Source organism: Nomascus leucogenys, chromosome 15, assembly GCF_006542625.1.
Source record: "Nomascus leucogenys isolate Asia chromosome 15, Asia_NLE_v1, whole genome shotgun sequence".
Lineage (NCBI taxonomy): Eukaryota > Metazoa > Chordata > Mammalia > Primates > Hylobatidae > Nomascus > Nomascus leucogenys.
The window spans coordinates 70534654-70552363 of NC_044395.1; the positions used below are offsets into that span (position 1 = coordinate 70534654).

At 40.3% G+C, this 17710-nt stretch overlaps 1 protein-coding gene across 1 annotated transcript in view; it reads left to right on the forward strand.

The window, feature by feature from the left end:
- Window positions 1–17710, forward strand: part of SWAP70 (switching B cell complex subunit SWAP70) — an 86160-nt gene that overhangs the window by 39198 nt on the left and 29252 nt on the right. Inside the window, exon 3 of the mRNA XM_030829386.1 lies at window positions 8367–8540. Within this exon, the coding sequence (XP_030685246.1) occupies window positions 8367–8540 (174 nt within the window). The remainder of the gene's footprint in view (window positions 1–8366; window positions 8541–17710) is intronic.

Sequence of the window (17710 nt, forward strand, 5' to 3'; positions counted from 1 at the left end):
TACAAAGCTGAATAAGATATGGCCTTTGATTTCAAAGAATTAATGATTTCATGTGAGTTGTAATAAAATATAGAACTGGGACTCAGGAAAGAGTTTGAGGTTAGAAATGTATATGTAGTTATATGAGAAGAGCCTACCATTTTACTTTTTCCTTCTTGGCTCTTGCTCTGGTTTAAATGGTTTTATGAAGCTATAAAACCATTGAGATATAATTCACATAACATAAAACCTACCATTTTAAAGTGTACAGTAAAATAGTTGTGAATGTATTTACTGTGTTGTGCGGCCATCATCCCTATCCAAATGCTGGATTTCTGAGAATTTCCCAGTATGTTCTATAATATTTTAATAACAGACACAATTCTGTTTACTGTCTATATAGAGAGAGACCATATATATATTTATGGCCTTACTGTGTATATATATATATATATATATATATATATATATATATGGCCTCACTGTGCAAACACACTGGTCAATTTATCCAGCATCCAATGCTTTGGAGTTGCTACCTGCTTCAGATGCTTCTTGGGACCACAAGCCATGGCTGCATTAGGCAAGGAAAAAGGACCTCCATCTTCCCTCTTTTTTTTTTTTAATTTTTATTTTATTTTATTTTTTTGAGACACTCTGTGTCACCCAGGCTGGAGTGCAATGGTATAATCTCGGCTCACTGCAACCTCTGCCTCCCGGGTTCAAGTGGTTCTCATGCCTCAGCCTCCCGAGTAGCTGAGATTACAGGTGCAAGCTACCATGCCTGGATAATTTGTATTTTTAGTAGAGGCTAGGTTTCACCGTGTTGGCCAGGCTGGTCTCGAACTCCTGGCCTCAAGTCATCTGCCTGCCTTGGACTCCCAAAGCACTGAGATTGCAGGTGTGAACCACTGTGCCCTGCTAGAGTTCCCTGTATTCTCCTTTATTGGAGCATTTGCACATAACTGTTAGTCTGTCTTCCTCCGTGCACTTAGAAGCTCCTTAGAGACTACGTGTGACTTATTTTATGTGGGACTCCTCCCATACCAGATGCTGACTGACCTGTAGTAGACAGGTAACAAATATTTGCATATCCACAGATACACAGTAAAAGACAGGATCTAGAATAAGAGTCTTGAGCTGCAGTTCAGCTCAAAGACATATTGATGCAGACATTGCTACACTTTATACAAACAGCAAAGATGATCTGTTCTTTCCCCTTTGTACACAAATGGTTGATCTGTATACACTTGATGATCTGTATGCACTGGTGATATGTATATACTTGGTGATCTGTATACACTGGTGATCTGTGTACACTTGGTGATCTGTATACATTGATCAGCACTTGTTTTTTTTCCCCCCATTTTGTGTTTTTGTTTATTTTATAATATGATATATACAAAAGAATGTTTGTAGGATATATGAAAATTATAAAGCATAATAAAATGAACATCTGTGAACCTACCACTCATCTTGGGAAACACATCACTAATGTTGTTGCCTCAACCTCTTTGCTCTTCTCTTTTGTCATTTCCCTGCCTCCTCCCAAGAGGAAGCCACCATCCTGAATTTTATGTGCATTTTCCTCTCACATTAGAAAAAAGTTTTGTCATATATGTATATCTTAAGGTATGATTAATTTTTACTCTGGAGACATAAAAATAGGATCATGCTCTATATGGTCTTTTGTGACTTGCATTTTTTCACTGGACATTGTATAATTCTTTGTGTTGTGTACCTTTATGTCATATCTTGGTGATTAGTTCACATTAGCACATAAAGAACTCGTTTTTTTTTTTCTTGTTACAGCTGTGTATATGGTCAGTACATCATATAATTTAATAATAAATACTTTGCAGCATTTTTTTTCCTTTTTTTCTTTATTTTTAGCTATCTCCTACAGGAAGGAAGCATTTTTTTTCTTTAGCAAGATTCTTTCACATATCTTATAGAAACTTGAAAACCATTCAGTATAGTGTATGGTATATGAAATTCTGGAAACCTAAGATTGAATTTCTTTATTTTGTTTGACATTATACCTTGTGTGAAAACACTTGAATACTAATGCTTTATGCACTATTTTCTATGAAAACTATGGATTTTATACCTAAAAAAAACTGGTACATATGTAATGTAAATTTATCCTCTTAACAGTTTTAAGGGTATAGTACAGTATTTTTAATTGTATGCACATTATTGTACAACAGAACTTTGGAACTTTTTTATCTTGCATAACTGAAACTCTACATCTTTTGAACAACACTTCTTTTCCTTTTCCCCCTGGCCCTGGCAATCACCATTCTACTATCTTTTTAAAGTGTGTTTGATTACTTTAGATACCTTCTATTATAAGTAGAATCATGCTGTATTTGTCTTTTTTTGATTGGCTTTTTCACTTAACATAGTGTCCTCAGGGTTCTTCCCCATTGTCACCTGTGATAGCATTTCCTTCTTTTTTTAAGGCTGAATAATACTCCATTGTATGTATATAACACACCATTTTCTTTTTCTTTCTTTTTTTGTTTTTTTTGAGACAGAGTCTCACCCTGTCGCTCAGGCTGGAGTGTAGTGGTGCGATCTTGGCTGTAGCCTCCACCTCCGGTGTTCAAGTGACTCTCCTGCCTCAGCCTCCTTAGTAGCTGGGATTACAGGTGCCTGCCACCATGCCCGGCTAATTTTTGTATTTTCTGTAGAGACGAGGTTTCACCATGTTGGCCAGGCTGGTCTCGAACTCCTGACTTCAAGAGATCCACCTGCCTTGGCCTCCCAAAGTGTTGGGATTACAGGCGTGAGCCACTGCGCCTGGCCCTTGTTTTCTTTTAAAAAATTAAAAAAAAATTTTTTTTTAACTCTAATAGTTTTAGGGGAACAGGTGTTTTTTTTGTTATATAGATAAGCTATTTAGTGGTAACTTCGGAGATTTTGGTGCACCTGTCACCCAAGAAGTGTACACTGCACCCAGTGTATATCACATTTTCTTTATCCATTCATCCTTGGATGGACATTTAGGTTGCTTCCACATCTTGGCTATTGTGAATTATGCTGTAGTGGGTATAGGTGTGCAAATGTCTCATTAAGGTCATGCTTGCAGTTCTTTTGGATATATACCCAGAAGTGGGATTGCGAGATCATATGGTAGTTCTATTTTTAATTTTTTGAGGAACTTCCACACTGTTTTCCATAGCAGCTGCACCATTTTACAGTCCCACTAACAGTGTGCTAGGGTTCGAATTTCTCCACATCCTAACAATAACACTTGTTATTTTCTGGTTTTTTTGATAGCGACCATTCTAACAGGTGTGAGGTGATATCACATTGTGTTTTGATTTGCATTTCCCCGATCATAAGTGATGTTGAGCATCTTCTCATATGCTTGTTGGCCGTTTGTATATCTTATTTGGAGACATGTCGAATAATTCCTTTGCCCATTTTAAAATTTGCTTATTTGTTTTTCTGTTATTGAATTGTAGGAGTTCTTTATGTATTCTGTTCTAAAATCCTTGAACTGTTTTCCTACAATCTATTTCTTAAAATTATGAAGCCCTTTGTGATTTGGTCTTATGTTTGCTTTTCCAGCTGTATATCTAGCCACTTCCCCTCAGGAACCCTATGATTCACCACATAATCCACATAGAATCACTTCTTGTTCTCAGAGCAAGGCTATCTGCTTTTGTGCACATGTCATTTCCCCTGTGTGGCATATCTTCCACTTAGTGTTTTGTGGGGTGTGGATAGAGTTGGTGGTGGTGGCCTTGGAAATGTTCTGCATAGATGGCATTCATCCCATAGATGGCCTCCACCTACTGAGTTCTACAAGCGGTTTGGTATGGTGGGAAGAGCTAGCATTTGAGACAGAGTTGTGTTCTGTCACCCAGATTAGAGTGTGGATTTGTACAGCGGCATGATCACAGCTCACTACAGCCGTGAATTTCTGGGCTCAAACAAGCCTCCCACCTCAGCCTCCTGACAAGCTAGAACTATAGGCACAAACCACCATACCCTACTAATTAAAAAATGTTTTTCTTTAGAGACAGGGATCTCCCTATGTTGCCCAGGCTGGATTTTTTTTTTCCCTCAGACAGAGTCTCACTCTGTCGCCCAGGCTGGAGTGCAGCAGCACAGTCTTGCCTTCATTGCAGCCTCCACCTCCCAGGCTCAAGTGATCCTCCTGCCTCAGTCTCCCGAGTAGCTGGGGCTACGGGCACGTGCCAACATGTTCGGCTAATTAAAAATAATTTTTTTTGGTAGAAATAAGATCTCACTATATTGCCCATATTGGTCTCGAGCTCCTGGTCTCAAGCAGTCCTCCCACTTCAGCCTCCCAAAGCATTGGAATCATAGGCGTGAGCCACCACACCTTGCTGAGCTTGAGTTTAAACTTTGGTTTTGATATTTACTAGCCATGTGAACTTTGTAAATGTACAGTTGACCCTTGAACCCACACAGTTGAAAATCCAAGTATAACTCTTTTTTTTTTGAGACAGAGTCTCTCACTTCGTCACCTAGGCTGGCGTGTAGTGGTGCGATCTCCCCCCAACTTCAGCCTCCCGGGCAGCTAGGACCACAGATGCATGCCACCATGCCTGGCTGATTTTTTGTATTTTTGGTAGAGACAGGGTTTCACCATGTTGCTCAGGCTGATCTCAAACTCCTAAACTCAAGCGATCCACCCGCCTTGGCCTCCCAAAGTGCTGGAATTACAGGCATGAGCCACTGTGCCTGGCCTCCAAGGATAGCTTTTGACTCCCCCAGAACTTAACTTCTAATAGCCTACTGTTAACTGGAAGACTTACCAATAACATAAACAGTTGATTAGCACATATTTTAATGTAAAATGTATTATATGCAGTTATTCTTATGATAAAGTAAGCTAGAGAAAAGAATGTTATTAAGAAGATCATAAGGAAGAGAAAATATATTTACTATTCATTCAGTGGAAGTGGGTCATCGTAAAGGTTTTTATCCTCATTGTCTTCTTGTTGAGTAGGCTGAGGAAGCGGCAGAAGTTGTTGGTCTTGCTGTCTCAGTGGTGGCAAAGGCAGAAGAAAATCCAATCCACATTTAAGTGGACCCTCGAAGTTCAAATCTGTGTTGTTCAAGGATGCTCAGTTTTTTGGAAGCTGTACTTTCTGATCTGTAAAATAGGGGCAATAATTAACCTTATAGGACTAATAAAAAATTTAAGCGAGAAATGACATATAAAATGCCTGGCATATAGTAAGTCTTCAAGGTGATAGTGATAAGGCAAAAAAGAAAAGCAGCAGCAATTGCTGCTTCTGCTGCTGCTGCTGCTTTCTCTCCATGGGATCACTTGTATTTGATGGGGCCATGGGAAATGGTGTTAGACTGAGGCAGGGTGCTAAAGGCAGAACACAAAGGAGTTCTTTCTACTCCTGGAGGACTGGTTTGCCAACTACAAATTAAAGTTAGAGATCAGGTGAAACTTCTGCCTGCGGACAGCTGGTGACTTCTTTCACATAGTAAACCAAATGCTTTGTTCACATCTTTCTAAAAAGAAATGCTTCGCTGATGTTATTCTGCTGCCCATGCCTGCCTCCTCCAGTACATCTTCCATGTTATTCCAGGATATGGCTTTTTTTTTTTAATTTTCAAAAAAAGATTTTTTTTTTTAAATTTTCAAAAAAAAATTTTTTTTTTTTTTTTTTTTTTTGAGAAAGTGTCTTGCCCTGTCTCCAAGGCTGGAGTGCAATGGCATGATCATGGCTCACTGCAGCGTTGACCTCCTGGGTACAAGCAATCCTTCTGCCTCACCTTCCTGAGTAGCTGGGACCACAGGCATGCACTGTTGTGCTCAGCTAATTTTTAAAATTATTATTTGTAGAGACTGGGTCTCTCTCTGTTGCCCAGGCTGGTCTCAAACTCCTGGGCTCAAGCAGTCTTTATGCTTTGGCCTCCCAAAGTGCTGAGATTACATAGGCATGAGCCACTGTGCCTGGTCTATTTTTTATTTTTATTTTTTTAACATTGTTTATATTAATTTAAAAAATAAATAGAGATGAAGTCTTGCCCAGGCTGGTCTCAAACTCCTAGCCTTAAGCAGTTCTCTTGCATCAGCCTCTCATAGTGCTGGGACTACAGGAGTGAGGCACTGCACTGGTGCAGAATGTGGCTTTTAAAATGAAGAGTATATCTGTTACTACCTTCAACTCTTTCAGTCCAGATAAACTCCTAACTCCTTAACGTGAATGATAAATCTCCTAATGATCTGGTCTTCACCTACCTCACTGGCTTGTCTTTCACTGTGTCCCATGTAGTGGAAATTTGCCTTGTGTGTGTGTGTGTGTGTGTGTGTGTGTGTGTGTGTGTGTGTCTGTCTGTCTGTCTAGCATCTGAACTTTTTTCTTACATTTGGGAAATTCTACAGAGTCTTGGTGGGGAACAGGACCTGTCTCACACCTCAAAATCTGGAAAGTTCAGGTACTCATTTTTCCCTGTTCCTCGGCAGCTAGAGCACAGGAATGTGACCCAGGCTCAGCCAATAGAACTTTGAATCTGCAGTGAGTGACGCAGAAGATCATGGACAGGGGCAGTGGTAGCAGTGGTAATAGTGAGGGTGCTCTCATGTTATACAGGCAGTGGTGTCTCCACCAGACTGTTCCCGTGAGTGGTTCAGCCGCAGTTCTGGCTGCCTACTCTACCTTGGTACCAGCCTAATTTCAGAGCCTAGATCTTTCTAGCCCTTGCATTAGATCTGTGAGGTTACCCATTGTTTTTCCAATAAATTCCTTTTGTTTTTGAAGGAACCCAAGGTGGTTTCTGTTACTTGCACTTATGAAGAGTCTTAGTTATACCACCCTCCAGCACCAGGTGCCCCATTCACATTAAATACTCACAGTTCTTCCAAACTGACTATGCTTGCCTCCACTTCGGGGCTTTCTCACATTCTCTTCTACCGGGAATACCCTTTATCCCATACTTGATCTGTTTGACTCTTGATGCTGCTTGAGAACTCAGCTCTGTTGTCCTGTCACTCTTTCTGCGAATCTTTCCCCAGATGTCAAGACTGTGTTAGCTCCTCAGTGCTCCTGCAAAATCCTCTGCTTATCTCTATTACAGTACTTGTCACACTCTGCTGTAATTGTCTTTACATTCCTTGGGAACATAGGCCAGTATTATGTTGAGTATCTTTGTACTGTCTTTGGCAAATAGTAATTATGATCTAAATTTTATTTGTCAAATGAGTGAACAATTCTATTGAATTATACACTGTTAAATTATACACAGTTATATTAAAATTTATTTGCATATCTGTTTTCCCTAATAAACTGTGAACATTTTAAGAACACAGACCTAGTTCTTCATCTTTATATCCTTAGTTTATAGGATGTAAAAGTTTCTCCCAGCACTATGGGAGGCTGATGGCAAGCGAAATGCTTAAGGCTAGGAGTTTGAGACCAGCCTGGGTAATATAGCAAGACCTCATCTCTATTTATTTTTTAAATTAATATAAACAATGTTAAAAAAAAATAAAAATAAAAAATAGGCCAGGCACAGTGGCTCATGCCTATGTAATCTCAGTACTTGGCTCGTAGTAGATGCTGAGGGAACACTGGATACGTGAACAAATTAAGGAATGGCAGGATTGTTGTTTTAGAATTTCAGTTAAATAGTTTTCCCCAAAAGAAGGTATCTTCTTCCTTTTTTTTTTTTTTTTGAGGTGGAGTTTCGCTCTTGTTGCCCAGGCTGGAGTGCAATGAGGCGATCTCAGCTCACTGCAACCTCTGCCTCCCGGGTTCAGGCATGTGCCACCACGCCCAGCTAATTTTTGTATTTTTACTAGAGATGGGGTTTCTCCATGTTTGTCAGGTTGGTCTCAAACTCCTGACCTCAGGTGATCCGCCTACCTCGGCCTCCCAGAGTGCTGGGATTACAGGCGTGAGCCACCATGCCCAGCCTCTTCTTTGACCATATATGTAAAGATAAGGTACCTGTACTTGGCTCATACTGAGTAATTGACATTCTCAGTTTCTTCTATGTGCTAGGATTGGTAGCCTGTTTATTAATAGGAAGATAGTGTATACACATGAAACAGTAACTATTTGAGAGGTCAGTGCTAGGATTGGTAGTCTATTTATTAATAGGAAGATAGTGTATACCCATGAAACAGTAACTATTTGAGAGGTCAGTATTTTATGTGCCAAGGGAGTGATATGAACAGATGTTGGTTCAGTGTCATGCTAAATGTAACATCTTAATTGAGCCACTGAAAGTGCAATACCTAAAGCAAATATGTAGGATATGGCTATTGGTTAATTGGATTGATTAAAATGGGAGCCAAAGGAGGCTTTTTGTCTTTCTGTTTTACTTGCCTTACATATAGCTTATATCGGACTGATTTGTTGGAGTTTTTCCTTATTCCTTTTTAGGTCCAAGACGACTTTGACAAGATTGAATTCAATAGGATGTGTTGGACCCTCTGTGTCAAAAAAAACCTCACAAAGAATCCCCTGCTCATTACAGAAGAAGATGCATTTAAAATATGGGTTATTTTCAACTTTTTATCTGAGGACAAATATCCATTAATTATTGTGTCAGAAGAGGTAAGGTGTGGCTTGGGGAGTTTTTACTTGGTCATTTTAGCATTTAATAGACTTGGCTTGGTACTTTTTCTGTTAATTCAGCATAGATATGGAAGGAGATCCTTGACTAGTGTTTTTGGATCAGAGGCAAAGCAGCCTGAATATAGAAAAGCCCCAAATATAGTAATTTGGGGCATGTAATACCCCTGGAGATTTACAGGGAAAGTGGGTCTCTTCTTCTCTAAATGACTATGATGATAAGTGAATCTATCCTCATGTCCAAAGAGTATTCTGTACGAGTCACAACATAATTTTCATACTACTTGCATATTGACAAAACGTAACTGGCTGAGTGCTGGTACATGGGAAACACATAAGATCCAGAATGTTGTTTTCAGGGCTGTTTTGTGTGAGTAAATACTATTCTTGTTTCAAAGTCCAGGGTGATGACTTTCCATACCTTTCAAAGTAAAAGAAACAGAATCCTTGTTTTGTTATTTTCCCTAAGCTTCCAAAGGAAAAAAATAATAGGAGTAAGCCTTCTGTGCTATCTTACTGTCCTAAAAAGTGACACATGTTAATACATGGTTATTACAGTAGAAAATTCAGAAAAGATTAATATACACAATTAAAATCAGCTGTAGTCCCCACACTTAAAAAAAGTCATCTATAATCCCTTAACCTTGGACAAAAGATTTAACCTGCAAGTCTTCATTTTCTCATCCCTGAAATAAAGCCAATTACAATGTTTACTCTAAGGGTTGTGAAATTCTGCATTTAAAGGATTTAGTTTAATGCCTGGCACAGAATATGTACTCAGTAACTCTTAAGACTACTCTTATTACATGCATTTTTGCATACTAGTCTGATTATTTTCTTTGGATAAACTTCCAGCAGTGGAATTCTGAGTCCTAAGAAATGCACACTTTCAGGGTATTAGATGAACAAGGCAAAGTTGCCCTTCAGAAAGGCCGTACCAAGGCATTAAAGGGTGGGAAGGATTTTGACCAATAGTGAAGGCAGAGGAGAATTCTCGATGGAAGCAACAGTAGGCATTGTTTTATGAGTCAGGAAAGCAAAGGGCATGTTCTAAAAGGAGTGAGGGAGGTATCCAGCTTGACTGAGTTGCCAGTCAGGATGCTTACTTAGAAACAGCCACGCTGGCTGATTCAAGCCAAAAAGGGAATTTTTTTTTTTTTTGAGACAGAGTTTTGCTCTTATTGCCCAGGCTGGAGTGCAACGGCGCAATCTTGGCTTACTGCACCCTCCACCTCCCAGGTTCAAATGATTCTCCACCCCTCCGAGTAGCTGTGATTACAGGTGCCTGCCACCACACCTGCCTTTTTTTTTTTTTTTTTTAAGAAACGGGGTCTTACTCTGTTGCCCTGGCTGGAGTGCAGTGTTACAATCACGGCTCACTGTAGCCTCAACCTCCTGGGCTCAGGGGATCCTCCTGTCTCAGCCTACTGAGTAGCTGGGACTACAGGTGTACATCACCACACTCAGCTAATTAAAAAAAATTTTTTTTGCAGTGATGGGGTCTTGCCATGTTGCCCAGCCTGGTATCAAACTCCTGGCCTCAAGTGATCCCTTTACCTCAGCCTCCCACAGTGCTGGGATTACAGGCATGAGCTACTGTGCAGGGCCTAAAAGGGAATTTTTAAAAAGTATGCTGGATAGCTTACACAATCATCACGATGGCTTAAAAAACAGGTGTGGAGGCTATGCAATTTGGTCTGTCCTATTTACTGTACTGGCCCCTTCAATGAGGAACAACAAGGAAAATGCTGCTGCCACCAGAGGATGGGTGTTGCACTTACACCATGGAACACATCTGGTCCTGGACACTGATTGCTGCCTGTATTAGTCCATTTTCATGCTGCTGATAAAGACATACCCAAGACTGGGCAATTTATATAAGAAAGAGGTTTAATGAACTTATAGTTCCACATGGCTGGGGAGGGCTCACAATCATGGCAGAAGGTGAAAGCATGTCTCACATGGTGGCAGACAAGAGAAGAGAGCTTGTGCAGGGAAACTCTCCTTTATAAAACCATCAGATCTCATGAGACTTATTCGATATTACGAGAACAGCACGCGAAAGACCTGCCCCCATGATTCAATTACCTCCCACTGGGTCCCTCTCACAACACCTGGGAATTCAAGGTGAGATTTGGGTAGGGACACAGCGAAACCATATCACTGCCCCAGAACTCAACTCTTCCTGGAACGGTTCTTCCTACGAGGGAGAATTCTCCATAGTGCCCACTTCCCAATTATCATCAGGGTATGATGTATCTAATTGGCATGGCCTAGGTCAGGCACTGTGTACTAGCTGCAAAGGAGTCTTGGAAAGGATACATTTGCATTTTCAGCTTCTACATTGGCAGGTAGGGATTTCCCCAGACGTAAGAAAAGGGTTAAATGCTGGGCAGTCAAAAAAGAATGATACATGTCCTTTCTCACTGGAACATGATGGCTGTGAAGAAGATAGGCGGTAGACAAAGCTGGAGAGTTTTGACTTTATCCTGTAGGCAGTGTGGAAAGATGAGCCACTGATGATTTTTGAGGAAGAGAGTGATAGGTGAATAGATGAAATATGGAGACGTGGGAAGTGAGAAGTTGAGAGAAGCTAAGTGGCATTGAGGACTAAAATACAACAAGAATGGAAAAGAAGGCCAGATGGGAAGGACCTAGAGGTCACAGGACCAAGCATATAGTGCCTGGCTGTGGGGAAGTAGAGACAAGTTTCAGGCCTGGGCAACTGGGGAGTAATATACTATATTTGTTTAAAGCATGGTCTCTGAAATCAGACTGACTGGTTTGAAACCGAACTCCCACTTATTAGCTTTGTGACAAATTACTCACTGTCTCTGTTTGGGGTTCCCCATCTGTAAAATGGGGATAACTACCTTCTTCATTGGACTCTGTGAGGATTGAAAAAGTTGATGTATGTGAAACATTTAATAAAGTGCCTGGACCCATGGTAGCTGCTCACTAAAAGGGGTGTGTGTGACTGAATGGTAGGATGATGAACAAATTTGGGACATATTGCATGATGGTGAGTTTGATACATTTGGGATTTTAGGTGGAACATCCTTGTGGAGCTGTGCACTGGAAGTGTTTATCTACAGCTCGTGAGAGGCCAGGGCTGGAGACGGCGGTGGGGAAACCACAGGAGTAGGTTAGATCAGGGAAGAAGACTGTAGTTGGAGACATGAGTGCCAAGGACGGAACCTTGGGACCATTTCTGTAGCAGAGAGAGGAAGCTGATTTGGCAAAGGAAGCTGAATTGAACATGCTATGAGGTAGGAGAACTGGGAGAGTGCTGAGTCATAGATGTCTAAGAAACACAAAGTTTTAAGAAGCACAAAAGTAGTTACTGGCATTAGATGCTATGGAAAAATTAGACAATGGTAAGTGAGAAGTTGCCCTTGGATTTAACAATTAGGTGCTCGTTGGTGATCAAGGAGAAGGCAGTTTCACTGTAGTGGTGGGAACAGTTTCTTAGTGCTTAATAACAATAATGATGTAATCATGTATGTATGTTAAAAAGGAAATGAAAAATAAAACATGCTATGAAATTTTTGTCCAAGGAAATTGTCTAGCTTAATACAGAGGTGTATAGAAGGGAATGTCTGTAGAAAAGGATATCCCAGTGGTGGTTTTAAAACCTAGCTGCTGCTTGAAAGAACTGTGCAAATAAAATTTACAGTATTTTAGGCTAAGTGTGCTGGCTCAAGCTTATAATCCCAGCACTTTGGGAGGCTGAGGCGGGCAGATCGCTTGAGCTCATGAGTTCAAGACTAGTCTGGGCAACATGGTGAAACCCCGTGTCTACAAAAAAATACAAAAATTAGCCGGGCATGGTGGTGTACACCTGTTGTCCCAGCCACTTGGGAGGCTTAGGTGGGAGGATGGCTTGAGCCTGAAAGGGTGGTTTGAGCCCGGGAGTTGGAGCTTGCAGTGAGCAGAGAGTGGCATCACGCCACTGCACTGTAGCCTGGGAGATAGAGCCAGACCTTGTCTCAAAAAAAAAAAAAAATTTACAGTATTTTAAAACGTTTTGTAGTTATACTGTGTTCCACAATTAATTGTGTTTTCTTTGAAAAACTGGATATGGGGTGGGTCTCTTACCCTTGATGTTTTGTTTTTTTCCATCACTAAAATATTTGGTGTACTTGAAAGTGACCTTGTCCTGATTTCAGAATTAGAAATTAGTGAGTATTTTTATTGCCTTAGGCAGCACTTGCTTAATGTGGATGACATGTCAATGGCATTAAATCACCATTGAGCCACAGGCTGTGAAGGGAGCCAGTCAGCATCAGTTTTCTGACTACTGTGCCTAAGAAATTCAAAAGATTTGTGCTGCAGGATCCCGAAGAATTGGAACCCACATGGGCCTTGGTGTGCGTTTCTGTAGGCCAGAGCCCAGCCAAGGATCCTGGCATGTTTATCTTCACCTTTGCAGGCTAACAGAAATGTCTTGATTCTCTTTCGAATCAAGTTAATCTCATTTGAGAAGTGAACAGCCTTTCTTTGATTTGCTAGAATAGCCAGGCAGCATACCTTGTCATGTTACTGTTTGGACTCACTCTGTGCCTTGACAGCTTTTACTCTCTCATCATTTCTTCTGGTTAGAAGTAGAATTTGAGTTAGTTTTACAGATTTTCCTCTGGGGCAGGAGTGCTTGTGTGGGCAAAGAAGGGATCATTGGAGTAGATTTATGTGAGATTGCTTTGTCTAGCTGCTGAACTACCCTCCTGAGGTTAATCACATGGATTTGTATTTATGGAGCTCTTAGCCTATCACCTGGCCTTTGACCAAGCACTGCAAACTCAAGGTCATGCTATATTATGAAAAATACATTCTCTGTTAGCTTTTGCTTCCTTTCTGAATAATAACACTTCAAAAACTATATTTGGACTGATTGTAGACTTACAGATTTTAATAAAATTTAATGTGAAAACAGATATTTAAAAAATAAATTTTGAAGTATAATGTCTTAATTTTTCATGAACATATAGCTGGGTTTAACTTGTTATCTTATCAATAGTTTTTAGGATTTATAAATTTAAAGTAATACTTCTTTCCAATAATCCACTTACTGTAATGATCATTTGCATTTTGTTTAAGTCTAGAGTGTTCTTTAAGAAAGATTTTTTTTTAAGCCTTAATTAATACAATGTGAAATATAACCAGCCTGGCTTGGTGGCTCATGCCTGCAATCTTTGGGAGGCTGAGGTGGGAGGATTGCTTGAGCTGGGGAGTTTGAGACCAGCCTGGGCAACATGGTGAAACCCCATCTCTGCAAAAAATATAAAAAATTAGCCAGGCAAGGGTGCTGAAGTGGGAGGATCGTTTTAGCCTGGGGTCAAGGCTGCGGTGAGCCAAGATCACTCCACTGCCTCCAGCCTGGGTGACAGAATGAGACCATGTCTCAAAAAAAAAGATATAACCATGGCAGTTAGCCAGGTGTGGTGGTGCATGCCTGTAATCCCAGCTATTTGGGAGGTTGAGGCAGGAGAATTGCTTGAACCCCGGAGGTGGAGGTTGCAGTGAGCCGAGATCGTGCCACTGGGCAACAAAGCGAGACTCCATCTCAAAAAAAAAAATTAATGTTTGCTTTTGATTCAGTTTTCTGTACCCAGAAAGTAGTGTCAAGTATGTTAAATAAATATTTAAGTGACTTACATAGTAAAGTTAAGATGTTTCTGTCACATAGATGTAAGAAATAGTGTGTCCCCATTTGAGTTCCTTCCATAATTTTTGTTAGAATATATTCCTGGAAATATGTGCCTGCGAAGTATAGTTTTTATTTAGTATTTGTTTCTCACAGAACCAGGAACAAAACAGGATGTGTCTCCTGTGTACTTATTTGGAAGAATTGCCTTGATGCAGTTAAAAATTGAACCTGAAATAGTTTTAAGAGACCCTAAATAAATAAAACCTATTAAGCTGATAAAATGCCCCTTATTAATGATGATAAAGAATTTTTAATAAAATAAATTTTGAAACTGAAGGCCTTGAAAATCACATGCATCTTTGAAGTTTTTTCTTTGTTATTTTTGGTGAAACTTGCTTGGAAGGAGGAAGTAAGCTGCTTCCTGAAACTGAATGAGCTCTTAGAATTGATGCAGGCCACTAGAGACTAAAACAGCAACACGTGATTTATTATTTAGTATAATTGAATAGTGGAGAATGGTAATGTTTGTCTCTCCTTGGCCCAATATAATGAATCAAAAGGCCCTTAAGTTATTTGGTTATGATAGGTATATAATTGTGTTGAAAGTCAGCAGGAAATGAATCTAGATTCGTTGTCCGGCACAGTCACTGGAAATGCTGAGCAGATCGAAGCTGGGTGCCAATGACAACTTCATAAGGCTTGGGAGGGCACCTTCAGAAAGGTTCAGGATGAACCTGGCAAGCTACTTCTAGAGCTGAGTTTGCTATTAATAGGCGCTTTCTGAGTTACAAACATAAAAAGTCATCTGATTTTGAAGAAGAAACTGAAGCTTGGAGTGTGAATGGCTTGGGTTCAGTAAGAGGTAGGTGAGGAAGAGCTAAGGCTGATTCTTGACTTGTGCCAGGACATGGTCAATCGGCTCTACTATCTTGTCTCACCCATGTGTAGTCATACTGCACACACATGTGGCTATACACATGTGCTTCCTTTGCCTTGCTACTGAAACTTCTACTTATGCCCGTACTCCCTTTACCCCAAGCTGTAATCTGCCAGCCTGGGCCCTTCTTTTTGCTGCCTTAGGGAAATTGAATTTCTGTACCTGTTAATGCTACTGATTATTTTACCTTGAGCAATTGTTTATCTTAATGTCCTTTTTGACTCTCTTTTTCTTGCTTTTATCTCTTCAATCTCTTCTTATTTTTTATTTTTTTAAAGATGGAGTCTAGCTCTGTCTCCCAGGCGGGAGCGCAGTGGCACGATCTTGGCTCACTGCAATCTCTGCCTCCCGGGTTCAAATGGTTCTCCTACCTCAGCCTCCCGAGTAGCTAGGATTACAGGTGTGTGCCACCACACCCAGCTAATTTTTGTATTTTTAGTAGAGATGGAGTTTTGCCATGCTGGCCAGGCCGGTCTGGAACTCCTGGCCTCAGGTGATCTGCCCGCCTCGGCCTCCCAAAGTGCTGGGATGACAGGCATGAGCCACCACCCCTGGCCTTCAATCTCTTAATCTTTTTATACCTTTGTCTTTTCTGTCCCCTTTTCTCCTTCCCTCTTCCCTTTTCCCTCTTTTTCTTAACATTTTCTTTTTTTTCCTTCCTCTGCCTATCCCTGTTACTTCTCTTTAAAGAGCCAAGGAAATACCTGATAATATCTGATAAGTTTAACAGTAGATGACATATCTCCAACAAGAGAAAGAAAAGATCTAAGCATGTTTTTCTCCAGCAAGTAAATTTTGGTAAACACTTACCATGTGCTGTTTTTAGGGTATAAGATAAATCTTTGTCCTAAAAGAGCTTACAGCATCTCATCAAATTAAATCAATAGACCTTTTAATATATTTTTTCTTTCTCTCTCTCTCTTTTTTTTTTTTAATGAGATAGGGCCTTGTTCTGTTGCCCAAGCTCAAGTGCAGTGTTGTGATCATGGCTCACCGTAACCTCAAACTCCTTGGCTCAAGCAGTCTTCCCTGTTTACCCTCCTGAGTAGCTGGGACTACAGGCATGTACCACCACACCTGGCTAACTTTTTAATTTTTCTGTAAATATGAGATCTTGCCATGTTGCCTAGGCTGATCTTGAATTCCTGGCCCCAAGTGATCCTCCTGTCTCAGCTTCCCAAAGGGATTGCAGGCTTGAGCCACCACACCTGGCTTCTCTTGATATTTTTTGAACTCCTGATATTTTGTGAATATATATGCCCTTGCAAACATGCATGTCTATTTTTCTGTTAAAATATGTTATTTGACAAAAAACATTATAACCAAATTATTGGAAATGCAAAGAAGAAAAAGGAAAAAAATTAACTCATGATCCTAGTGTAACAAATTAAACCTACTATTTCTGACAAATAGTCGTCAAAATAATTACATAATCTTTGTGCAGTAGAAATAATAGGTAAATTTAGTTTTGCATTCTTCACTTTCTTTTGTTTCATAAATGCTTTCTTTAAATGTAATTTTGCATGGTTGAATAGTATTTCACTCGGTGAAGAAGGGAAGCAGCATTAGTGGAGTACCTACTATGTGATGGGCATTGTGCAGATTGCTCCGTTTTTGTCTCATTTCACCCCACAGCATTTCTGTAAGTATTATTATGCCCATTTCATAAATGAGAAAATTAAGGCTTAGCTTAAATTCAGTTTAACAAACATTAGTTGAGCTCTGAGGTACCACGCTGAGCTTTGGGGATTAAAGATGAGTGGGACATGGTTCCTCCTACAAGGAATGCAGAAAATGGTAGAAAAGCAAATGAGTGAAAATACACTAAGTGCAGTGACCTAGAAAAGGAACACGTGACCTGGGTTAGGGTTGGTCAGAGCAGGTTTGCTAAAGCAGCAGTGCTTCTCAAAACTTCAGTGTGCATATGGAAGTACTAGGGGTTTTTGTTAAAATACAGATTCTGATTTTTGGTCCTTTGGTTGGTCTGACAGGCTTCATTTCTAACAAGCTTCCAGGTGGTGCTGATGTCGCTGGTCCACATGCTTCGTTTTGAGTAGGAATATTCTAGAGGATGTAGGACTTTAATAAATACCAATTAACTGGGTCGAGAGGTGGGAAAAGGTATTCTAGACAGAGAAGACAAAGTGGGGAATGACATAAAGCATAAGGAAAGTATGGTAAGAGGGTAAACTACTTATAATCTATGGCAAGTGGTGGCAAACTACAGCTTGCTGACTAAATCCAGCCCACAGCCTATATTTGCATGGCACATGTGCTAAGGAATAGTTTTTATATTTCTAAAGGGTTGTAAACAAACAAAATCAAGGAAGAACATGTGATAGGGAGGCACAAAGCTTAAATATTTACTGTTCAACCCTTTACAGTAAAAGTTTGCATCCCCTGATCTATGGTATTTGTGGTATTGGTGGAGTGTAAAGTCTGAGGTGGGACATGTTTGAGAAAGTAGGCTGGGGGATGATCACCAAGGGATGCAGAGGAGCTTGGCCTCTGTCTTTGAGGAGATAGGGAGCCAGGGCAGGGCTTAAAGAGGGGAGTGTCAGGCTCTGG